Genomic DNA, 26549 nt, shown 5'->3' with positions numbered 1-26549 from the left:
CTGCTGTAGATTTGTGCATTGTAGTTTACAGGTTTTTATTTCACTTTATTTTTAATAATGCTCCCAATTTTGTGTAGAAGAGGAAACTTTAGCCTCCTAGGTTCTTTTGGCTGGTCTAATACTTAAATTGACGTGAGACAAATTAACAAGAGAAGATAACCAAATTTAATTACACACATACACATGGGAATCCCACATACACTAGAGGTTCCAAGACAAAGTTAAAATGAGGTATATGTGACATTTTGGGCTAAGGATGAGGTAAGGCACTTAGGGGCTTCAGAGGGGAGGAAGGTCATTGCGGATGTTAACAGATGTTCAGTAATAAGTAGTTTGCCCTGCCATATAGATTGGTCAACACAGTTATTTCTGGTGATAATTCTTATTATGGGCAAGGCCCCTAATTTAAATTCTTTAAGGGAGAGGTAAAAGATTCTCATGAGTCTCAGGTTCTTGACTCCCTTCAGCTCAAAATAATTCACATGCCAAAGAGGAACATTTTGAGGAGGCGTTTTCTAAATCCCTACACTTGTAAATAATAGACATATCTCTTTAAGAAAAACATGCTCTTAGATCATTGAAGGGAACCTATTTGCATCCAAAAGGCTTCTTTAGAAAAGATTAAGAGAAGGATTTCTTTCACGAATGAGTGACCTTTTTTGGTTAAATATGAGTTGATTTTCAGTAAAGTAAATAGTTTACAGTTAGAGTGAAGTGCACCTGGGTGTTGGCATGGGTTGGGGTTGGTTGTGGGCTCCTGACTAAGTCCTACCTAATTCTGGTCAGCAGCCCCCAAGAGTCAGGGGCAGTCTTCAGCTTTGGAAGAGATGGGGTTGTTTGAGGGATATGATAGCAGGGAGGACAGTCTGGAGACTATTTTGGTTCTGTGGACTTGAGATCCCAATGACCACAGAGGGAGGAGTGGGGAAAAGTGATGACTCTGAGAGAATGAGCAAGCTCCGCTGAATCTGGTGACTGGTAGCTAATATGTGAGAGGTACAGGACAATGAAGGAATGAATGACAGCTCCTGGCAGAAACAGGGCTGGCAAGAGGGAGTCCCCACTTAGAGGAGGGCCATGAGGCTTTTACTCCTCGAGCCAAGTTTGCCACGATGGTGGTCCACTCACCGTGTTGGGATGGGAAGACTGTGAGGTGAGGTGTGTTGAAGATCTGAGCTTGAGGAGAGTTAGCTGGTGATGCGGATTCGGTGAGAGGAAAAAGCAGAGTTAGATGCTCAGAGATCAAAAAGGAGTCTTGCCCTAACTGGTTTGGCTCAGTGGATAGAGCATTGGCTTGCGGACTCAAGGGTCCCAGGTTCGATTCCGGTCAAGGGCATGTACCTTGGTTGCGGGCACATCCCCAGTGGGGAGTTGCAGGAGGCAGCTGATCGGTGTTTCTTTCTCATCGATGTTTCTAACTTTCTATCCCCCTCCCTTTCTCTCTGTAAAAAATCAATAAAATATATTTTAGGAGTCTTGGTCAAAAGGAGCCCAGAGTGGGAGAGTCTGGGAGCATGGCAGCCAGGAGACTTAAGTATTTATAGTGTAGTCATAACTGGTCTTATCTGGCTTTCTTATTAGAGGGAAGCTTCTCTTTCGTAGTAACTTGTCCACCTTATTCTTTCCTTCTCAGGCAGATGGTTTACTCCCTCTACTTTCCTCTGATCTTCCCTCTACCATCATTCATTCTAGGAAGCTTAACCCTTTCCATACAGCGTCATCCTTCTGCCTCAGCACCCCCTTCCAGCCCAGCTCAGCCCACCTTTCCTTCATTCTCAGAGGAAGAGATACCATCTCTGCTGTAAAAGTTGCCCTCATTTGTCCAGTAGAGCTTCACCCTGCCTCCCTCCTGGGAAACTTGCTGCTTCCTTTACATTCCCCCCGCCAGAGATGTGAGGAGAGGTCCTGGAGTTCCTCCTCAGCAGAGTCAGAGGGGAATGAACCTCTGCAGGTCTCACTTCTTAAGCATTTTAATTTTTTAATTTTTATCTTCTCTTCAAAATATGTAAGGAGATGGTTCTGAACTAGTTTTCAAACCATGGAATCCAACAAGGATGGGGATGCCCTACCTCTCCCCATCCCCTTTCTTCTGAAAATAGGGGTATCTAGCTCCTTATAACTCTGATTAAGAATTCGTTTGGTAGTCCTGGCTGGTTTGGCTCAGTGCATAGAGTGTCGGCTTGGGGACTGAAAGATCCCGGGTTCGATTCCGGTCAAGGGCACATGCCCGGGTTGTGGGCTTGATCCCCAGTCAGGGTCGTGCAGGAGGCAGCCAGTCAATGATTCTCTCTCATCATTGATGTTTCTATCTCTCTCTCCCTCTCCTTTCTTCTCTGAAATCAATATATTTAAAAAAAAAAAAAGAATTCGTTTGGTAAAGTGTTTTGTGGGTTAAAGTGTTTTGTGAGTCACTGGTTTTAACAATAACTCATGGCACATTCTTCTATGAGTTAAATGCACTATATGTTAGCACCTTCGAGTGTCTCATAACATGGAGAATCTGAAGGAATTTATGTTATATTGCAGACTGTTTACTTTTATAGCTTATCACTAGAAAGAGATGAAAACATTACAAGGTGAAAATAGTTTAAAATAAAATTATTTCTGTAAATAACTGACATAAAAATCTTGACCTACTTGTCTTCAGAATGAGGCCTGTCTCCCAAGGCTTCAGGCTGACCTCAAGGGAAATTTTGCAGTCTTCAGAAAAGAATGACCTGGCAAATGCACTACTTAAAACGAAGCCTAATTTCGGGCCTCTGTTAGAAAGCGAGGAAGCCACATATTGCATAGCCAAGTGTAAACTAATTGATTTTAATAGTGGCTTTCGTGTTCACACACATATATACTTGTAATTTTTCCACCATGTAAATTATTTAAGTTCTTAGAAACACTTCAGTCTATTACTCCTGTTCTATTTGATAATGTAATGATACATTGTTGGGATTTTCAGGTTTAGATGAATTATTAGATTTTCTCTGCAGTATCCTAGGCAGACAGGTCATCAAAATTTCATTCCTCCCTCTTTCCTTCAAAAAATGCTCTATAGGGGGTATATCCATGTACGTGTAGGTGTGTGCACATGCACACTCATTGGCAATGGCCTGTGACCTTGGGCCTATCACTCTGCCTTCCCATTACTTTTCCACATTAGAAAGGAATTTAAGTTGGGTGGCCTCTGCCCATGGCATTTTAACCTCATTCACCTGGTTTCCTCATGGACCTTTGAAGGCCCCCTCTCTTGGGTATTTAATCCTCTTCACTCTCTAAAGTTGCTTTTGATCAGATATCTTAGTTTGAGTCCTTGCAGAAGCAGACTGCAAGACAAGGATTTGAGTGCAAATAGTTTATTTGGGATGAAGGTAGGGAGTGGAAAAGTGAGACAAGGAGGATAAGGTGGTCACTAAAGGGTGAGTTACTAAGCCAGCTCTCACTGTGGGCAGCCGGTGCTTAAGTCTGGGGGAAAATGCGGGAGCCAGTATTCCATCTGAGGGGTGAGGGAGGGCAGTTTATACTCTAACTTGGCAGTTTATACTCTAACTTCTCTAGTCTTTGTTGAAGGCTGCTCCTGAGGGGCAAGAGGGTGGCAGAGCTGATTACAGGGACAGGAAGCCAGGAGGTGTGCTCTGGAGTAGTAGGGAAGGGATTATGGGTAAGGTACTCCCAGAATTTTCTATCCCAGGCTCCTGATTGAGATTGTGGTTTAATGACAAGAGCACTGTGGTTTCTGGAGAGACTGACCCATGCTGTCACCTCGAAGTATTCCTCAATAACCTTCAGGTCCATCTTCCCTTAAAAGGTCAAGAAAAAGCCTATCACTCTTGTCCATATTTAGTCTTTCTAGATCAGTGGTTCTCAACCTTCCTAATGCCGCGACCCTTTTAATACAGTTCCTCATGTTGTGGTGACCCCCAATTTCATTGTTACAAATTGAACATAATTAAAGCATAATGATTAATCACAAAAACAATATGTAATTATATATGTGTTTTCCGATGGTCTTAGGCGACCCCTGTAAAAGGGTCGTTCGACCCCCAAAGGGGTTGCGACCCACAGGTTGAGAACAGCTGTTCTAGATCATCTCAAGCACTTCTATGTCTAAGCTTTTTTTTTTTTTTTTTTGGTTAATCCTCACCTGAGGATATTTTCCCCCACTGATTTTAGAGAGATTGGAAGGAAAAGGGAGGGAGAGGAGGGGGAAGGGGGGAGGGGAGCGAGGGGGAGAGAGAGAGAGAAAGAGAGAGAAACATCAATGTGAGAGACACATTGATTGGTTGCACATGCCCCATTGGGGGCCACAATTGCACCTGCAACCTGTGCTCTTGACCTGGAATCAAACCAGAGACTCTTTGGTGCTTGAGCTGATGCTGTAACCATTAGAAACACTAGCCAGGCGCATGTCTAAGTGTTTTAAACCAGCACACCAAGAGCAACCCCTAAGAGGACTGTGCCCATTAAGGGGCAAGCATAGTGATAGGTGCTGGGGACACAGAAATGAGAGACATGACTCTGGCCCACAGAAGCTCGAGGGCTAGTGGGTGAGTATTGGATGGCTTACCTAGATGGCCTTTTCAAGTGGGAAAGGACTTGAAGCGAATCAACTAATCATAAAAAATTTGTGGGTGCTTTAGAATTTGGGTCCAACATTCTTCCCTTTTAGACCCTGGTTCTTCCTTATTGGCTGAGTGACATGGGATGAAACAGCATCCCATCTCTCTGAGCCTCAGTTTCCTCAGCTGTAAAATGGGATTACTGATAACCTACTTTATGGGATTGAGGATTAAAGAAGATAACCTTGAAAAATGGATTACATTTGGGTAGACGAGAGGCATGGGAGAGAGGAAGGTCAATGGATAGGTCACTTAACTATAGTAAGATGACACAGCAGAGGTAGGGAAAATGGTTTTGGAGGCTTGATCATGGAGGATGTTGAATCTCAAGCTCCAGTAGGCACTTTGCTTCAGAGGCTGAGGTTTCAGTGTGTCTCAGAAAGGCTGAGGGAAAGGGCCTTCATTCAGTCTTTGCAGTAATATGATATTCTTGGCCCACTTAACTATTCACAAGACCTAGAACTAAACTTTCAGGGAGTTTAGTTTTAATGACCTTCAACTATAGACCCCCAAATCCTGGATCCACCTCTAGAACCACAAACCCTCTTGATGTGGCGGATAATTTGCTTATATGGAAATCTATTAAGAATTTAGCACCATTACGACCAGACTTAGAAAACAGCCACTGGTCCCTTTTTGAGGCTAAGGCTCAACAAGGTGGCAGTCTCTTAATGACAAGTCAGTTTTGTGAGAAGACTTCGGTCTTACAGGGGTTCAGAAATATCCTCCACTTACCATGCAATCGAATGGACTGGTGTTCTGGAAGGTTCGTGAGAGAGAACTTTCTATTTTGCAGTCAAGATTGTTTGCAATTTCCAACTAACGTATCACCTATGTTCCTTTGATCTTTGTCTTAAGCTGCTCATGTTTCCCACTTGGAGGATCTGTCAGAGGAAGAAATGAACAGACTCCTGGGAATCGTGTTGGATGTGGAATATCTCTTTACCTGTGTCCATAAGGAAGAGGATGCAGACACCAAACAAGTTTATTTCTACCTATTCAAGGTGGGATTTTAACATTTTAAAAGGCTTTTCTTCTTTCTCTCATTGTCCGAATGTGCTTCGTTCCTGTACCCCAGGTCACGGGTGGGAAGGCTCTCAGCTCATGATACATTTTGCCCTCAGGTTTTGCTGAAGCATGCGTTTCTTCCATGACACACCACACGTTGGACACATGACTGTGCTTGAGAGCCTTTGTACGTGGATGCCTTCATTTGCATATGCTTCCAGATTTCTTTCCAGCCACCCATCCATTCATCCATCCAACAAATGTTTCTTGCACACCTGCTCTGTGCATGGCACTCATGTAGGCATGAGGGATAGATCAGTGGGCAAGACAAAGTCTTTGCCCTCGTGGAGTTGACATTTCAGTAGAAGAGGCAGACAACCAACAAGTAAATAATATATTTGCAGGTGGTGCTAAGTGCTGTGAAGAGAAACAAAGTAGGGTAAGTGGAATCAGAATGGCAGGGATGGTAGTGGGTGGGGGGAGACAGTAGTGAGGAAGGGCAGTTAGCAAAGGCCTCTCTGAGATGGCGGTTGAGCGGAAACGCACATGGGGCGATAGGAGCCATCCCTGAAAGGGGCTGGGGGAAGAGCCTTCCAGGCGTTGGAGAGAACAGTACATAGACTGTGCACCCAGTGAGTTTGATGTGATGTGGGAACAGCAAGGAGGCCAGCGTGTGGAGCCCAGTGGGCACGGGGCGGCTGGGGTTAGGGTGGCCCGAGGGCCTTGACTCTTATGCTTCAAGGGGAACAATCGAGTTTCCACATTTGTTGTGACATCTTACCACTGTGCGCTGTGTCTTGTTGACACTAGTCACTGATTATCACTCCCACTCCCCATAGCTGCCTCTTTGTGGCTCTGCCTCGGCTCCTTTGGGTCGTGTCCCTTCCTCTCCACAGATACACGTCTCCCCAGGTTTCTGATTGCAGTCAGGACTGACAGATGTGGGAGGGAAACTCGTGGTGGGAACAGATAGAAAAACTTCAGGTTGCTAAACATAGATTCAGAAAGAAGGCTGATAGAGGAGTGATTTTTTAAAAACACCGGTTATTGAAGGCACTGTTAACTATGTCAGCGGTCACCAACCTTTCGGACCTCACGGACCATCAGTGGTTCGAGGACCACTGGTTGGCAACCACTGAATTATGTTGTAAGTGTGTAACCTTTATAAGGATCTATAAAAACAAATACAAAACCCAAAACACTCCACTCAGAGCTTACAGCCAGGACACACTTGCTTCTTCTAATGAGTGCCGGGCTTCATTGTATATGAGAAGGACAGATACGTTTTCCATTGAGTTCCCTCTTTTGCTTTGGTTGCTAGGAATCTCAGGGAAAATTTTGTGTCCAATTTCTGTAGCTTTTTTTTTTCGGTCTGAATTTACTTGATATGTCATTTTTCCTTCTCCCTTTTTATTAACTAATAGTGTGTTTGGGATAGATAGGGGATAGTGGGAGGGAGAATTATATTTTTAAATTTTGGGGTCATGTGGAGGTATTAACTCTAAAAAGGTTAATTGGGAGGAGAAAGAGAGAAGAAGATGAGGGAAGGAGGGAAGGAGAGAGAAAGAGAGAGAGAGAGAGAGAGAGAGAGAGAGAGAGAGAGAGAGAGAGAGAGAGAGAAAATATGAATGAATAGCTGAATTCCCCACAGCCTTTAGCAGGCACTAGGCTACTCCAGGTGACAGCTTGTTGACATGGCTGTGAGGCCTGAGTCATCAGATTGAACCCTGGCAGGTTCATACTGTTTAGAGCTTCTTTGGAAAAAGATCTTCGTTGAAGAAAAACAACGCCTGCTTGACTGCAGCTATTATTTGCCTTGGAACTAAGCTCCCTGGCAGTCCCCCACTGCCCTGTTGGAAGTGAAGGTGGTATCAACGTTTCCATCCTGTCAGCCTCCTCTCGATTCTGTTTATAACCATCCAAATAGGCTGGAAAGCACCGCTCTGCTTAGAAGTACATTCTCTCTCTCTTTCTTAACCTTCCTCATCTCTAACAGTGCAAATATATTTGCTTGAGGAACCAAATCCAAAATATTCAGTATTATCCCCCATTCCCCCCCGCCCCAATCATTCTTTTGGGCAAAATAAGTTCTAAATCACCCTTCCTTAGCTTCTGAAAGGCAGTTCCTGTGTCTTATATGTCTCAATGATGAAATTAAAATGTATTATGCATTTTTAAAAAAATATATTTTATTGACTTTTTACAGAGAGGAAGGGAGAGAGATAGAGCGTTAGAAACATCGATGAGAGAGAAACATCGATCAGCTGCCTCCTGCACATCTCCCACTGGGGATGTGCCTGCAACCCAGGTACATGCCCTTGACCGGAATCGAACCTGGGACCCTTCAGCCCGCAGGCCGACGCTCTATCCACTGAGCCAAACCGGTTTCGGCTGTATTATGCATTTTAGTAGCATTGGAAAACCTTCAGTCTTAGGTGTTGAAAATAAACTCAGTGAGAAGCTGCTTTCTAAAGCTCAGTGTATCCTAGTGCCTGTGAATGGGGCTCTGGAGCCCAGCTATCTGGGTTCAAATCCAGCCCCAGCACTTACTAAATGTGACCTTGGGCAAGTCATTTTCCCTCAGTTTCCTTATCTGTAAAATACAAACAATAATAGCACCTACATCAAAAGATTGCTATGACCAGAGAAAGATAAATATCACATGATCTCACTCATTTGTGGAATATAATGAACAACATAAACTGATGAACAAAAACAGATCCAGAGACAGAGAAGCATCGATCAGACCGACAAACCTCAGAGGGAAGGCAGGGGAGGGTGGGGGTTAGAGGGAGAGATCAAACAAAGGACTTGTATGCATGCATATAAGCCTAACCAATGGACACAGACACCAGCGGGGTGAGGGCATGAGTGGGGGAGGGGGTGAGGGGCAATGTGGGGATAAGGACACACATGTAATACCTTAATCAATACAGAAAAAAATTTAAAAAGGAAGATTCCTAGGACTATTAAATTAGAAAATATATACAAAGGACTACAAAGAGTGCCTGGCAAAATTAAGGATGCAAATGCTTGCTGCTATTATTAAATGTTGTTTATATGCCCATTTATCCCAGCTTCATTCTTTTGTAGGAAATGAGATTCAACATCTCCCCAACCCACCAGTTTATCTCTCAATTGAAGCCCCCAATGCGCCAAGTTCCCAAATGGTCTTATTTTCACTGTGCAAAAAAAAAAAAAGTAGGCAACCAGAATTATTTGTATTTAAATTTCATGATCAGTTTATATATATTGTTAAAATCACTTACTGCACATTTTTCTTGGTAAAGATGGACATGATACCTCCTCAGGCTCAACAAATAATGTACCCTAATAACTTACATGGCCCTTGTAGGACACACCCAGTGGGGACACATGGTGACCTTCAACCTTGGGGGTTCATTTTCATTTACCCCGGGGAGAAGGATTGCCTTGTTTTGTTTCTGTTGAAAAGGCAGTACTGGTAAGCAGAGAAAGGAGGGCATGTGGGTCATATATCGTAACAGACCCACATGTAAAGGTTACAGAAGATTCAAGCAAAGGTGGAAGGTAGAGAATTTCAATATTAAATTTATTTTTAAATTAGGTCTTGATTAGTGGCTCTCTGCTCCCTTTCTCTCTGCTGTTTGCTCTTGGAGGGCTTGACATTCCAGGGGCAGGGATTAAGAGCAGTGTTTTGTTTAGTGGGTATTGAGATGCCAGAACGCTTGGCCTGCATTCTGTGGATGGAGAGGAAATGAAAAAAGACCGCAACAGTGAAAGTTGCCAGTTGGGAGCCCTGCAAAATTCCTTCCCAAAGGGGCTGGGCCCCATAGATGATGCCCATGACATACAGCTGCTACAGCCTGCCCCCACCCCACCCCCACCCCACCTCCTTTGTGCAAAATGGACCTCAGCCTTCCAGGGGCTTAAACAAGACCCTCTGGAGGGGCAGCCCACCTGCAGTGTTCTAGATGGGCGTGTGCAAAGTTTGCATGGTGTACACAGGCCTCCGGGTCAGGGGAAAGCCAGAAACAGAGTGGGGAGAGGGGAAAGGGCGTAGATAGAGGTGTCTGGTGGCCACTGCTGGGAGCTCTAGGATGCCCAGAGCGTGAAATGTGTCCAGTTCCTCATAGTTCTGGTCATGGGTGTGAAGGTAAACTTGGGTTACCTGGTAGTCACCCATTTTATTGATTTAAGGATTTATTTACATGTTGTTGAGATAAATAGAATATGGTGACTTCCCTTCAAAGGCTGTGTGTGTGTGTGTGTGTGTGTGTGTGAGAGAGAGAGAGAGAGAGAGAGAGAGAGAGAGAGAGAGAGGCTTTGATTGATTTTTCAAAATTATTTCTTTGCAGCTCTTGAGAAAGACTATTTTACAAAGAGGAAAACCTGTGGTTGAAGGCTCTTTGGAGAAGAAACCCCCATTTGAAAAACCTAGTATTGAACAGGTAAAAAGAAAAAAGAGAAGCCCCTTTCTTATTGCTTTAAGGTTGAACAAGCCTCTTAATCTTCCTTTCACGCCTTTCCTCTGTCCTCCATCCCTGATCCAGAGATGTTGCCCAAGGCTGTGGAAACTGTCTTGGACCCTTTGGCTCAGAAGCGAATACTTAATTTAATAAATGATCTAGTTTTTGTCTTTTAGGGTTGCTGTGTACTCAGAATTCACTGTGTGCTTGGGGAAGAGAACTATTAAGTAGAACATGTTGTTCGTAAAAACACATGAAATGTGCTCTTTCTTGCTGTTGATGTTTAAAAATTGAGTCTTTGTCCTTTTGCTCGGCACTGTCTGAAAAAAACTATTGAGGTGAAGGAGTTCAGTAGCAATGTGAAAAACATTGTAAGTCCAGCAAAAAATGCAATACAGAGATGAGATTTTTAGGTCCAGAAATTGACTTCCTGCTGCATTGTGATTCCTGGAAGGAAGTCGATTTACTCAGGGAATCTGTTGACATGTGGAGACTTTTTATGTTAGGTGTTGTCAGTATCTCTCATCAGCATCACTTTTTTAGCCTGTCATTGTTCGGCTGACTAAATCTCACACTGGACTGAATTTCTTTTTTACAGAGAGGAAGGGAGAGAGATAGAGAGTTAGAAACATCGATGAGAGAGAAACATCCATCAGCTGCCTCCTGCACACTCGCCACTGGAGATGTGCCCGCAACCCAGGTATATACCCCTGACCGGAATCGAACCTGGGACCTTTCAGTCCGCAGGCCGACGCTCTATCCACTGAGCCAAACCGGTTACGGCTGGACTGAATTTCTTGATGAGGATGATTACAGAAGATTGTGGTGATATCAGAGTCCTTACAAATAAATGTATTTTTATCAGTTAGTTTTCAGTAGAAGGAATTTTTGTCTCCAAACTGTATTAAATAAGAATTCATTGCCCTTTTATTTGACATTAGAGTAAATGGGAGTGTTCTACGAAAATATTAAATTAACCACAATTTTTTTTAAAAACTCATAATTTTGAATAATTTCTTTGGGGAGGGATGGGCAAGCTTTCTGAAACTGAGAGTGATAGTAAAGAGTTTAAATTCTAGTGGAGTTTAAATTCAATGGAAGGTGTACTGGTAGCCTTTTCATTAAAATTTTGCTAAGGCAAAAACATTATATCTATCCAAGATCATCATAGGTGAGTCACTGTGTTGAGACTACAGCAAGAATTATTCTGAAAAATAGTTCCTGTTTTATTGTCGAAGAGGTTTTGACCTTTTCAGCCTGTGATTTTGGTTTTCTTTTTAACCTGTCAGGATAGCAGCAGGCGTAGAATTGCAACTCACAGCCTCTCTGTCTTGTCACTTTTCATTCGCTGTGATCTGAGGCACGATTCCCTGTGGGCATTCCTTTTTTCTAATAGGGAAAAGGAAGATTTTTGTGATGAGAGAAATGTCCTCTTTTGCTACGACACCGCCTAGGGTGCTGACTCTGTGGGTGTTCAGAATTAGTGTGATTGCACAGTTACCTGAATAAATTGCCTTCCTTCCTTTTAAGGGTGTGAATAACTTCGTACAGTACAAATTCAGTCACCTGCCATCCAAAGAAAGGCAGACAATAGTGGAGTTGGCAAAAATGTTTCTAAACCGCATCAACTATTGGCATCTGGAGGCACCATCTCAACGAAGACTGCGATCTCCCAATGATGATATTTCTGGATACAAAGAGAACTACACAAGGTAATCAGGCGACCAGTTCTTTTCCTTTGGGCCCTGTAGAGCACAGTGGAGACATAAAATTGCTACTTGTCTCTGCAAGCTAGGGTTGTCCAGTTATGGTGACATCAACTCAGAGAGAATGTCTCCAGGCTCCTACTTTTCTTTTAATGTTTTTATTTCATTTTTATTTTTTTATTGGTTTCAGAGAGAATAAGGGAGAGGGAGAGAAGAATAGAAACATCAATGAAGATGTTTCGAGGCACATTCCTGGGTTGCGGGTAGGGGGCATGCAGGAGGCAGCCGATCAATGATTCTCTCTCATCATCAATGTTTCTATCTCTCCCTCTCCCTTTTTCTCTCTGAAATCAATGAAACAAACAAACAAACAAACAAACAATGACCATACCATGAATATAATAGAGTTAAAGATTTTTTTTAAAGAAGGAAAGATCACCCTAGTCCCAGCATCATGACAGAACTAATATCATTAAATATACTGTCTTCCAGGCTTTGCCCCTTTAAGTAAATATTTCATATTTGTTAGAATGAAAGAAAATACAGAGTTCTCATCCTTTTGTCTCCCCACTTAACATCATCTCACACATTTTACTGGTTACATTACAGTCCGTTGAATTGATGTACCATAATTTACCTAATCATTTCCCTATTTTTTGGCATCAAACTCTGCCAGTATTCTTTTGCACATTTTTTCCTAAAGTGGGAATTTATTTTTATTGCTTATGATCTCCAAAATAATAAAATTGCCTTTAAAAATCTTAAACATGGGCCATACAAAATAGAATGACCTACATTTGTTTTCATTAAAGTAAGAAGGTGACTTGGGTTACCCATTCTATTCACCTTTTTTATACCTTTTGCAATAGATTTTATAGGCACAGCAAGCTTGCTTCAGGGGGTATTATGGAGCATATATGTGTTTCTGATTTAAAGTATGGAGTGCTTTTTGATAGCCTGTAAAGACCCCTTGTCCCAGGTTATTTTCTGTAATAGCAGATGACATGCAGGAATGGATATAATTTAAGATAAGCCTTGCTTTCTGACAACTGGCCTGATTTCAAGATAAATATGCCTTATCCCTTTCTTCCTCCCTTTTACAGTATATACAGTTTGAATTACAAAGTATTTTCTCCTAATTATTGACTTTTAGAGGGATTACAGATTTCATCAAAATCAATTTTTAAATTATATCTTCATATCTGCACCTCCATTTCAGAATTTTACATTAACAACAATTCTTCTATTTGTTGTAATTGTTGTTTAAAATAAGAGCTGAGATAATAAATTTCTAAAACATAAATATCTTTTAAACTCATCTGTGGGCCATTGACAAAGCTGAATGTTTGTCAACGCCGAACCCCTGAAAGTATTCGCCACTCTGAACAGAGGAAAGTTGCTTCATCAAGAAGGAGAATTAAAGGCGAAGTAGCATGGGAGATATTACAGTATTTTAGAAAGCAGAATATAAACACTGTTAGCACTTAGGATTTACCAAGAAATGGGTAGAATTTAGGAATACTAAAGGAGTAGTACAAATAGAAGTTAAGCTTGGAATGAGTGATGGGTTTGAATCATGGCTCCACTTCTTCCTGGTTTTGGGTGCTCTAGACCAGTCACTTCACCTCCTTGACCTTCAGCTGCTTCCTCTGTCCAAGTGTCAGTCGTGTTGTGCGTGTTCCATGAGGTGGTTTGTGCGTAGTTTCTGGCACTCAGAACAGGTGCTGGAAAGATGCTCATCATCGATTTCCTCCCACACATGTTGTTGCCTAAAACTCAGTCAGGCCCTGCCAACATGGACCTCTTAAGCTAGAGCACGTACAACTGAATGAGTGCGCTTGTTGGAATATCACTTCAGAAGCTAAGGTGATAAGGAGAAAGGCAGCAGCAGGGGCCTCTCCAGCCCAGCATCCTGAGCCAACAGCTGAGGCAGAGGAGCGGCGTCCAACAGCGACCAAGGGGAACCGCTGAGAGACTGAAATGAATATGCCCCGATGAGTTCTGAAACCTGCTGATTTCTAGGTAGGATGTAGACCAAGAGTTTCTGTTAATAATAAATAAGGAAATGAAGGTAGACAACACCTCCCCCGCTACCCCACCATCACGCCATGTTGACAAAGAAAGGGAAGTAGAGAACCTGCGAAAATGATGAGAAGAATTGCTTCGGGGTAAACCTCACTGTCACGACTACTTGGGAATTGAAAAAAAACCACACACCACTGCGACATGGTGTCTCACTGATACCAATCTCCTAAAAAAAATGGGTAATATTACAGGCTGCAGGCACCACTAGACTTTATCTTGATGTGTAAGCGAGCCTTAGGACCTGTACCGCTGGCTCAGCATATAATTTACAGCAATTGCTGCGATTAGAACAAAGGGGCTGAAAACTTCTGGTGCTCACAGCAGCATGAAAATGGGGTGAACTAGGATTCTCTGTGGAAAAGACGGGGCTCAGAAAATGATTACGGTCATTACAGAGCTAACTCCTGACGTTTTATCCAGGAGAAATTTATGTGTAGATTGAACAGAATTGCTTAAATGGTTTATATTTTCTGTTCTGATTAAAAGAAAACTATATTATGTGTTGAAACTATTTGATATTGATGTTAAGGCCTATTGAATAATTAATATAGGTACATATCAAATATACATTATACATATCCCCCCGAAATCACTGTGGTTTTAGAAAAAAAATCTGGGCCAAATTTTGAAATACCCTGAATTTCATGATGGTACACTAATATAACTCCAAGAAGAAATAACTGAAAATACAAGTGTCAGAAAAATATGATACATTAAAATACATCTGACCAACAGAATCTGCTAAAGGAAAGTGGCAAATAGTTTGTCTTAGATTCTGAGTTGTGCAGAACTTTTGAAAGGGAGGAGATGTTTCGTGAGACTGCAGGGCAAGTTAGATAGAACTTCAGTTGATTTTGTGAAACAGTTTTAGGTAATCGTTGCTCTATGAAGCATAGCCAGCCACCATGCTTAAGGAGTATTCATAATTAGGCATGTAAGTCTAGGACAGTCTTTATCAAGAGGCATGGAAAGAACAGTGGACTAGGGCAGTGGTCGGCAAACTGTAGCTCGGCAAACTGCGGCTCGCGAGCCACATGCAGCTCTTTGGCTCCTTGAGTGTGGCTCTTCCACAAAATACCACGTGCGGGCGCTCACATACAGTGAATTGAAACTTCGTGGCCCATGCGCAGAAGTTGGTATTTTGTGGAAGAGCCACACTCAAGGGGCCAAAGAGCTGCATGTGGCTCCCGAGCCGCGGTTTGCTGACCACGGGACTAGGGAATAGGAGACCTAGCTTCTAGTCTGAACTCAAATAGTAACCAGCTGTGAGTTCCGGTGAACTGGGAGAGGCCACTTAAATCCTTAGGGCTTTCAGACAGCAAGTAAGTAGAGTCTCCTGCCCTCAAACTCTCCACGTCTAGTCATGTGTTAAAAAAAAGCAAGGTGGTTGCAAATCATCATGATGTTGTAAAAAAAAAAATCTGAGTTATTTGAACAATTAGTAAATAGCATACATATGCCATCTCTATAGCATACATATGCAAAAATGAATGAGCTTGCCTTTTACTTCTGTTGAGAAGACCTAAAAGCAGTCATTTAGGCAAAATCGTTTCTCCGGTGAAGTCTTTGGAGGAATGTGTGTGCAGAGACAAGGCACACCAACTCCCATTTTCTCCTTTCCATCTCACTACATGCGGTGCCCATGTCATTTATTAAAACGCCACCAGAACGCCACACTCAGACTCAGTCTCTTTGTCTTGTCATACTGTGCACTTTACAGATTTATAAAATCAGACCCATCTTGGAAGTAAAAACAAAGCAAAACTAAACTAAAATGTATAAACTGAGGTCTGTAAAACATTATCAAGGACATGAATGGAAACTTATTATTGGAAAAATGTTTCTAGAAAATAACAATCTGTGCTCTCTTCCTCCACCCTGGGAAGATGAAATGACCTAGTAAGTTCTGGATAACATGTTAGGATTTTATGACAGATGATTTTTTCTGCTACACCCACCAAGATCACTGTTTCTGACTTGACAAAATGCAACACAACACTTAAGATCCCCATTTTGGTACTGTAATTGTAGAATGGCATTTGAGTACAAATTATTAAGACAGAAAAGTTGAGTGAAGATTATAAAAGATAGCAGGGTTTTAAGGTTAATTTTAAATATAAGCAGACAGGCTCACACTAATGAAAGTTCTCTTTTCCAAAGATGAAAAACCACACACACACACACACACACACACACACACACACGCACACACGAAATATGAAGCTATACAGAGTAAGAAAAAAATCACACAACACAAGCCAGTAAGCACAAGTAAATGAATAATAAATATTCCAGTCTTTAGTAAGGGGCTGAGAGTTCCTGGGGCGCTTCCCGGAGCTGCTGGGGCACATTCGAGGTCTTCCCTTCACTTTAAAGGAGCTCAGGAAGACACCCAGGGTGGCTAGGTTTCAATGGTTAGAAAGCAGGCCTGCCCTGGAAGAGGATATTGAGATCTGCTGCCAAGGACTAAGGATCTGCAGTGAAGTTTCTGACCCTCCTCTGGTCTGGGGCTGCCCGCCCTCTGTGACCCCCACTGTACACTCATGTTGCTGGGTCCTGGGAATGAGATTTTGCAGCTCTGGGAGACCACAAAGAAAGAGGGTTGATTTTGAATAGCTTCCCTGGGCTGAATGTGCTTTCCGCAGGGTATGCCCTACATAGCCAGTGAACCCCAGAACTGTGGTCAGATCAGGAGAAAGCCCCTGGTTCCCCTCTGGGCCTGGGCACTCCTCCAGTGTGATTTTGACCTTGAGTCCGAGTCATTGAAAATGTACCTAAGCAACAGATGGTGAAAGCTTATTACTTCCTGCACTTTGACTTGTGAACAGTCTTGAAGATCTTTATCTTCCCACCAAAGCTTCGAGAGGGGTGTGTTGCATGCTATGTAGGCATTTTAAAGAAACCTTAAATTTTATTCAGAGGACTAGATATTGGAAATCTGATTCTGTCACAAAAGCTTCCCCTGTAATTTCTTCTTTTATCTAAACTGCTATTTATGTGTCAGAAACTCCAATTGCACTTTCCATACAGGAGCTCATATAATGCTCATAACAACCCAGTGAAGTAGGGTTGTTGTCCCCGTTTTACAGGTAAGGAAATGGAGACTTCAGAGCATAATTAAATTTCCAAAGTCATGCAACCAGTTAAATGACAAAGCAGGGATTTGATCCCAGGCTGTCTGCCTGTAGGGCTCACTGCACAGTACTACAGAATGGAACAGTTTTCGTAGAATTAGACCCAAGTGGTGGTATAAGGGCAAGCTAATCTTATTTGCAAGTTTCATTAGCTGGTGGTGATACCATTGCTTGTCATTGCAGCCCCAGTGTCTTCTGCTTCGGTGAATGGTTTGAGAGTAACCATAATTGGATATCTCAGTTGATCTGGGGGGTTAAGAGATATTGATGGTGCTTGTCTCTTCTCATCACAGGTGGCTGTGTTATTGCAACGTACCACAGTTCTGTGACAGTCTACCTCGATACGAAACCACCCAGGTGTTTGGGAGAACACTGCTTCGCTCAGTCTTCACCGTTATGAGACGACAGCTCCTGGAACAAGCAAGACAGGAAAAAGACAAATTGCCACTTGAGAAACGAACTCTAATCCTCACCCATTTCCCAAAGTAAGGGGCGGGGGGCACTCTTGCAAGTCTTCGCGTCATCTGGGGGCTTGAAACTGATAGATGCCTGAAGCCTGCATCAATAACAAGATCAGGAATGATGTGAGAAGCATCCAGGGAGGAGGGACAAAGGGACCCTCTCCTCAGCCCCCTCCTTGAGTCCTCTTGAGGATGGCACAGTCCATCTATCACCAGCTTGAGTTTGTGTTGACTGCAGCCATAGCCCTCTTATTAGCCCCACCTCATCCCACCTGGGTGTCATTGTCTCTGAGCTTCACAGAATGGGGTGGTGCTTTGTTTTGCGAAGTCAGCTGCCAGGAAGCTAGAGGGGGATGGGGGCGGGGGGAGTGTGTAGAAGCAGTTTCCATCTACTCAGAAGTGGTGCAAGAGAGCTTAAGCGGCTGTTTTGTTTTTGTTTTGTTTTTCCATCCTAGCTTCCCCAACCCTTTCTAAGACTGCCGAATGCCTCCTGCCTCCGCTGCAGTCAGTGGGCCTGCCCCCTCGCTCTTTGTAAACTAGACCCTGAGGGTGGAGCTGGACAGGAAAAGAGGGGCCTCTTTGCGCCTCCATGCTCAGTGTCACGTAGAATATACATACCCTTGTGCACCTGCCAGAGCTCCAACATATGAATAATCACTTAAATATTTTTTTCAAACGAAGGCAATGTGTTAAAGACCCGGGAAATGCGTTTTCCAGTCTGAGAACCAAATACTTCAGCTCAGAGACTGGCTGCTGGTGGGAAGGGCTGGGTGTGCAGCGGAGGACTTGCCATGGAGCGATGACAGCAAGACAGGAGCAGACGGTTCATTCTGTGGGTGTCGGTCTGCCTAGAGCAGCGCTTGGAGGGAGGGGAGGGGTAGAAGTTATCATGTGCAAAGGCTTTCTAGGTATAATAGAGCCTTCCTTCTCCACACTATTGAGAACTGCTGGTGTAGAGTTTGACCAAAGTTGCGAAACTGGGTTTTTTTATTATTAAGTTACTATTACTGGATTACCCAGTTTGTGTCTTAGGAAAGATCATTTTAAACAATAAGTTAGGTCCAACACAACAACAAAAATGGTTTTCAGGTAGAAATTGATGGGAAATTCTTTTGTTGCTTAAGACCATTCCTAAGCCCTAGGTAAAGGATGTCATGGGTGAGTCTGATGAGATTTTGCTGAGCATCCAATATTCGCAGTAGCTCCTAGCATCCTGATTTTCAGTCCTTTTTTTTTTTTTTTTGAGTAAACCGGCAGCTGAGAATGAGGCATGACATGAACAATTTGGCTTCCTCCAGAGGGGAAGATTCAGAAGCACTTAATCTGCAGTGGATGTTGCCCCTCAGTGGTTTATGAACTCTGGGCATGCTCATCTCTGTCAGGGGCTGCCTTTTAACTAGTCTAAGAGCCTCTCCTTAGAGCTTAAAGCAATTGTCCTACCAATGTCTCTGTTACATTTGCCACAGAAGCAGCATTTTATGTCTTCAGATTATAGTTGTCATTCGGTCTCTAAGCCAAGGGACAAAGAGGACCGCCCCGCCCCCCCACTTGATGGTGCTTAAAGAGAAATTTTAATTACCTTGCTGAGTAACAATTTTCCCCCCATAGCAAATGCATTTCGCTTCTTGCAGATATTTGCTAATTATAGGGTGTTTTGTTGCTTCAGCCCATAGTTCTGGCATGCTCGGGCTATGGAGCTAATCAATGCTGCTTTCTCTTTTCTTTTACTAATGGTAGGGTAAAACTACCACCCTCTTCTCCTTTTAAATCTCTATTCACGGGCTAGGACAACATTTGAGGCTGTTAGGCATTTATACCTACAGGTTTGGCAGCAGAATCACACATATGTTGAAGCCTGAGGTGCTGGTTGAGTCTTGGGCACCGATGCCAAGTGAGAGCTGCAGCTCCTCCACACCACCCAGGGCGGTCACGGGATTCTCAGAGGCATTTTTCAGGGTCTTCATTCTTGCCTGCCTCCTCTTCATATGCTGCCCTTTCTTCCACTTGGCTTTAACTTGTGCCTTTCCCCCCCATCGACCTGCTTACAAGGTTGTTGTCAAAAAGGTTTAGTATCTATATTTCATTCTAAAAGCGATATTGATGAAAATTTGGTTAAGAAGCAAAACATGAGCCACAGCCCTATCTTCAGGGCTTTTAGATATTTCTATATATTCTCCATGTATTGTGTTCTTTTACTCTCCATGCAATTTTGTGTTCCTGTGTTTATAAAACAAGCACTTTCCTATGTCATTATACGAGACTGTTTTTTATTATAATGAAATAACTACACATGTGTATACATATGTAACATACCTATAATTATTTTCCTAAGTTAATGGCATTTTTCCGTGGTGAGTCTGTGCCCAGCTTTGTGAAGAGTGTGCTGATCATATAATTACTGAACAAAGAAGGAGCCTAGAAAAGAAAAGGAAATTTACTTCTGTGACAGGGCAGTTGGGAAAGCTTGAGGGTTGTGTAAGGGGAAGGCAGGTCTGCTTAGGAAAAGGGGAAAATAATCAGTAACTTGCTCTCCTCTGGGAGACCACAAGTGATCTTAGTAAGGAATTTAGCTCCTGTTGCTGTCTGTCTTAATGTGTTTGGTAAGAAATATACTAAAGTGTTTTAAAACGTGCCTTCCTGGTGGCTTGCTTAGCAAGGAGAAGTGACTCATGAATTACACCATCGAGTGAGGCTAGGTATTCACTCAAATGGTGCCTTGTTTGTAAATCTTCTATGAGCAGCAAGTCAGAAGACACTCCTTCCCATCCTCCCCTTCCCCTCCCCCCTGGACCTTTTCCTATCTTGTTTTCACTTCCAAGAAACCAACCTCCCTCTCTCCTGAAACCGTCTAAAATCTTGCAGGCATTGATACATGCGAAGAATACTGGTACTTTTAGTTATAGTGATGATGATGATGATGATGACCAGAACAGGTCTTTGATCAGTTATCTAAAATCGTAGTACTAGATACGTTTTACAATGCAAAAGTTTAAACATTTTATAAAGGTAATGAATATAACACATGCGCTGTATGCCACAGCTCTAGGGCTGAGGTTAATTCCCTCAAATTAAATCATTTATAATTATAAAGACTATAAATAGTCTAACTTATGTTAAGGTCAGATTTTGTTGCCAAATGGGTCATGGAAAATCTCTTTTAAGGGCTTTTGGATTTTACAATTTCAGCAGAGGGATACAGATGGCTTATACTAGCTAACCTTAATTACACCATTACACTTCATGAGGGCACATGGTTGTCTCATTTACCCTGTCCTTCCAGCACCTAACCCAGTGCCTGGCACATAGAAGGGGGCAATCGATATTTGTTGAATGAATGGAGCACTTACTAGGGGTTAGATACCATTTTAGGCATAAACTTTAGCTTATCCCTCATGACCACCGTATGCAGGAATTATTGTTGATATTTCCATTTTATAAAAGAGAAAACTAGGAAAGATGAGAGTTAAGAACTTGTCTCAAGATCCTACAAATAGTAAGTGGTGAGCTTTGTAAATGGAGTCTGGAACCCAAGCTCTCAGCCAGTATTCTATGTTCTTCCACTAGAATTCATGTGCTTTAAAAGTGGCCTGCAGGAGGACGTTCCAGGACCAGACGTGTAGATTTGTGTTGGTATTTTAACTGCAGTTCCTCAGTGTTGATGTACATAAGAATTGTCTAAGGTACTTAAGCAGAATGTAGTCCCCGAGGCCCCTTCTCACCGTCTCGGATTCAGTAAGTCTAGGTGGGGTTTGGGTAGCTGTGTTTCAGACAAGGTCTCCAGGTAATTTCTGTGGGCCCCCAAAACTTGAGATCCATTTGGTTTCCCGTGGTCGGCAAACTGCGGCTCTCGAGTCACATGCGGCTCTTTGGCCCCTTGAGTGTGGCTCTTCCTAAGCCTTAGGAGTACCCTAATTAAGTTAATAACAATGTACCTCCCTATATAGTTTAAGTTTAAAAAATATGGCTCTCAAAAGAAATTTCAATCGTTGTACTGTTGATATTGGCTCTGTTGACTAATGAGTTTGCCGATCACTGGTTTATACCATGACAGGAAGTATAATCTAGTAATTAATCACTGATTCACTCTTGGTCCTGAATTTACTAGTTGTGGGACTTTGTACCAGTGATTTAACCTCCCTCTGCTGTAAGTTTTTTCATCTGTAAGGTTATGAGAATTAGGTGAGTCAGAGTAAGAGCTATATGTGTGTGTGGGATAAATAAAAGTAAAGTATTTTAGACAGTGAGGATTCAAGAAGTTAGAACAGTGCAGGCACATAGCAAGCACTCGATAAATGGTAGCAACTTTTGTTACAGTTTTGACTGATAATGACAGCTGCCTGCGGGACCGAGGCCTTGCTGAGAATCTACACAGAGTCCAAGAAAATAAATCTGTAGAAATGGATTTCGGTGTTTAAATATGCCCGCACCGTCCAACTAATAATCATCATTTGAGGTGTAATTTCCTAGCGTATCTCTGAGCTGATTGTGCGGTGCTGATGTCCAGGTGATTGCCATAGAGGGTTAGAGCTTCGGTCCCTCTGGCAGTATATTTGTTTTTGATTTTACTATTGTTTTTACTCTTGTGTCTAGGTTTCTGTCCATGTTAGAAGAAGAAGTTTACAGTCAAAACTCTCCTATCTGGGATCAGGACTTTCCGGCCTCTTCCAGAACCAGCCAGCTAGGGATCCAAACAGGTAAAAAAAAAAAATTTTGTTTTTTCTTTTCAGCATTCAGAGAACAACCAGGAAGTGTTACTTTCAGCTCACTCTGCATTTATTTGTGTTTTTAATCAAGAAATTGAAGACGGGAGCCAGCAGATTTTGCATCTGCATCTCTATTAATGAGGAGAGCAGGTGCAAATCAGTGAAAACAACTACTGCTCCTACTACTGGGTTTGCTTAGCTTGCACATTACAGTTTTATGGGGCGGGTGTGTGTGTGTGTGTGTGTGTGTGTGTGTGTGTGTGTAAAATACCAGGCAGCTTGGCCCTGTAGGGCACTGCTGGCTCTTTTTAAAGACACACATAGCCTCCGTCAACGGCCTGATATGCCCAGGAATCAAGTTTCAGCCTAGTTTCTGAATCCATGATGTCTGCTTTGTGTATCGAGTTGCTGTCAGGATGAGTGGAAGACAGCCGTCTTGAGTCTCAGGACATGAAGAACTTCCCAGTGGGGCCAGGACATCTTGTCATTGCCTTGGGTCAGCCAGTGGCATCACCTGGCATTTTGTGAGGATGGAAGACATGTGACTTGTAGAGTCAGGCTGATTCCGGAGAGAGGATCTGAATTCCTGCCTTCGATACTAGGAGGATTCGGAGAAGGTTGGCAGGAGATGCCAAAGCAGTCACTGATATGTGGCCATGGGGAAAGGCAGAATGCAGGATTTTGATGTTAGAGATTTTAGCAGCTCTAGCTCAATGTGTAGTGTGGGGACTGGTGAATATCGCTTCCAGGAAAGTTAATTTTACTCTTGCTGTTTTTTTTTTCCTAAAATAATTCTACATACAATAAAAGCCACCTTTTTTTGCCCAGCCGAGTGGCTCAGTTGGGTTGAGTGTCATCCTGGGCACCCAAAGATTGCCAGTCTGATTCCCAATCAGGGCACAGTCCTTGGTTGCAGGTTCGATCCTTGGTCAGGGCACCTACGAAAGGCAACTGATGGATATTTCTCTCTCATGGAGATCTCTCTCTCTCTCTCTCTCTCTCTCTCTCTCTCTCTCTCCTCTCGCACCCTGTTCCTCTCTCTAAGCATGTCCTTGGGTGAGGATTAAAAAAAAAAAAGGTAAATAAATAATTAAGTCACCCTTTTTAGTAAATGGTTCTGTGAGTTTTGACAAATACATATCGTTGTGTGATCATCAGGATATAGACCATTACATCACCCAGAAAATTCTGCTGTACTCTAAGTAGTCCATTCATTGCCCTACCCCCAGCACTGGCTACCACAGATTTTTCTTTTCCTATAGTTTTTTTTGGGGGGTCTTTTCTAGAAGGTCATTCACATAGCACATGACTTTTTGAGTCTGGCTTCTTTTACTCAGATTCACATATTTGAGAAGGTGGTTAAAAGTGTATGTGTGTGTGTGTTTTTCATCTAGAGCCCAAGTTTGAGTATAAATATATTTAAATTCAAAGCAGAATACTTAAAGAATGAGGTATTTTGTTTTGGGTCAAACCCGTCCTGTTTGCATTCTTGTTACCAAAAACATCTTTTTTTTTTTTTTTTTTAAACCTTAAGTCATAGAATGTGATCTCATCTTTCTCTGGTCCAAAACCTGTAGGGCTTTGGGGTCTATCTGTGCCTATGACATGCTCCCTTCAGACCTGCATTTCCCGAGTGTGTTCTCTGTGGTGACTGGGCATGGACTCGGGATTGCCCTGTGCTGTCCACTTTATCTGTCTTGCTCTCTGCTAGCTTGCAAATGGCTTCTTTCCACAAACCCCTTCCTCATTTTCCTGTGCCTTCTAGCCCGGACTGGATCTCCCTTCTTCCCCACTTTCACCGAGCCTTGAGTATATCCTATCCTTGGGTCTCAAACTTGGCTGCACAAGGCATCACCCATGGTGATTTAAAATAATTCTAACTTCTGAGTCCCTTCCCAAGAGTGTGCAGTGTAATTTGCCTAGGGTGTGGCCTGGACATTTTAACAGCTCTGATGTGCAGCAATATTTGAGAATAACGGTGTCGTACATGCTCATACATGCTTACCTCATGCTCTCCGAGGCCCACTTTTTTCCTGTAGGTCTTTTCTATGAGCGTGACCCTGGATGGTCAGAGACCCAGGTTTGCCACAATAATACTAATAACAACCAATATTTCCATTAAGTGCTTGCCTGTGAAGTTTGCTTTAAGCCTTAGCACAAAGCCTGGGAAGTTGCTATTATTGTCCCCTTTATATACATGAGCGTTGCCCAAGGTCAGATCTCGTGAAGTGATAGAACTGGGTTTTGCCCCTCGGGTCTGGCTAATTCCTAAACACCAGACTGCATTACCAGCCAGGGCTCTGACCACTACATCCCGCTACTTGGCTGTGCGTTGCAAATGTGCAGGCCAATGCTTGCGGAAGGAATGAGTGAAGAACAGTTTCCTCCTTCAGGCAGGGAGACACCAAAGCTATTCAACAGGGTCAACTTGGCTCTTTTGTGGAGGGTCTTCCGGAGAGGCCCTCCCTGCTCAAAAGTCCCCCTGACCCTTGCCTGCTCACAACACTACCTGGTCTGTTCCATTTCCAGCAAATTATCTATCGTAGCACAGGATGGGAAAGGCAGAGGTTGTCTCTATCCCTCTGGGAATTACGTGTCTATTTCTGTGGCTAAGGTTGTAACCCAGTTAAGAGTACAGCTGGATTGTACTCTCCAGCATTACCCGGAGCCGTCAGAGACAGGCTGTCTTCTCCTGTTCTGCTTTAATTGCCGTGTGTTCTCTTTGGGGAAAGAAGAGTGCAGTCATCGACTTAATTGGCACGTCTGCACATCGATGCAAGTGTGATAAATGCCATTCATAATGATGGCTCTGAAGGTTTGCAAGGTACTCAGATGTCTGCAGACTCATCAGAGCTTCCTCTTTGTGTAGCACCACTCCAGTGTACTTTGCAAGTCAGGGGGCCTGTAGACTGGAAGGAACACCATGTAGCCCGGCACTTCAGTATATTCTGAGTCTTTGCATGCGGACTGCTGTTCAGTTGAGAGTGCTGTGGACCGGTGTCTCTCTGTTGCTTGGGTTACTTATTCCATCACCGTCTTGGCTGCTGGGGATGTACTCTGCACACCGAACTGTGGCTGCCTTGAAACTTAGATGAACACTCTCTCTGGACATCTGTCTGCACTGCCCTGCTCGGTCCTATATGTGATCAGAGTCACTGAAAATGTCTGTATCCCTCATCAGCAGCCAGTCAGCAGAGCAACATCCTATTCCTTACAAAGGCTTTAAAAATAAGGTTTTGTTTGGAAATAGTCTCAAAAGTACAGAAAAGTTAAAAGAATAGAATAAAAATTTTGTATATTGTGTATACTTTGCCTAGATTCATTGATGGTTAAAATTTTGCCACATTTGCTTTCTCTTCTCTTCTCTTCTCTTCTCTTCTCTTCTCTTCTCTTCTCTTCTCTTCTCTTCTCTTCTCTCTCTCTCGCTGTCTCTGCTTGTTTCTTTTTTTTTTTTAAACATTTTTTTTTTAAATATACTTTATTGAATTTTTACAGAGAGGAAGAGAGAGAGATAGAGAGTCAGAAACATCGATGAGAGAGAAACATCGATCAGCTGCCTCTTGCACATCTCCTACTGGGGATGTGCCCGCAACCCAGGTACATGCCCTTGACCGGAATCGAACCTGGGACCTTTCAGTCCGCAGGCCGACGCTCTATCCACTGAGCCAAACCGGTTTCGGCTCTGCTTGTTTCTGTAAATATCCCTGTATCTATCTATATGTCTGTCTGTCTATCTATCTACCTACCTACCTACCCATCTACCTATCTATGATTTTCTTGCAAACATCATGCCTTCTTACTGACTTCAGTGGGTATCTTCCAAGAACAAGGCCATTCTCTTACTTAACGGGTATAGTTATCAAAGTAAGGAACTTTAACCTTGATGCAAGGTTACACCTTATTATTTAATCTATAGGCTATTTTCCATTTTTGCCTCTTATCTCAATGATGTGGTTTATGGCAATTTTGCATCATATCAGGAGGTGCATAATGTTGGCCTCTCCCATTATTGTTGGCATTAAAGTTTGTAGGTGGTATTTACAAGGTTTCTTCACTGCAATGCTACCATTTTTCTTTTGTAATAAAAAAAGTACTTTTGTGGGGAGATACTTAGAAACTGTCCCGTCATATCAGAATTGTACTCATCAGGGTTAGCCTGCACAGATGATTGTCCCTGAATCAATTATTATATGCTGGCTGCCATCATTCCTTCCTTATTTATTTGTTGGCATTCTTCTGTAAGGAAGAGCTTTACTTTCTCCCCATTTATTTATTTGTCTGTTCATTTAGGATTTTATCAATATGGACTCAGATATTTCTCTTCTCTTCAGTGGGTTATAATCCATTACTATCTTCATTATCATGCTCACATTGACCCTATTTCTTTTATTTTA

General features: G+C 42.8%; 1 protein-coding gene across 1 annotated transcript in view; it reads left to right on the top strand.

Moving 5' to 3' along the window:
- Positions 1-26549, top strand: part of KAT2B (lysine acetyltransferase 2B) — a 65421-nt gene that overhangs the window by 14144 nt on the left and 24728 nt on the right. The window contains exons 3-7 of the mRNA XM_023749253.1: positions 5469-5614; positions 9956-10048; positions 11597-11778; positions 17285-17476; positions 22043-22146. Of these exons, the coding sequence (XP_023605021.1) occupies positions 5469-5614; positions 9956-10048; positions 11597-11778; positions 17285-17476; positions 22043-22146 (717 nt within the window). The remainder of the gene's footprint in view (positions 1-5468; positions 5615-9955; positions 10049-11596; positions 11779-17284; positions 17477-22042; positions 22147-26549) is intronic.

The sequence above is a fragment of the Myotis lucifugus genome, unplaced genomic scaffold, assembly GCF_000147115.1.
Source record: "Myotis lucifugus unplaced genomic scaffold, Myoluc2.0 scaffold_8, whole genome shotgun sequence".
NCBI classification, from domain to species: domain Eukaryota; kingdom Metazoa; phylum Chordata; class Mammalia; order Chiroptera; family Vespertilionidae; genus Myotis; species Myotis lucifugus.
Note: the sequence above shows the minus strand (reverse complement) of the source record. Positions and strands in the feature narration are given on the sequence as shown.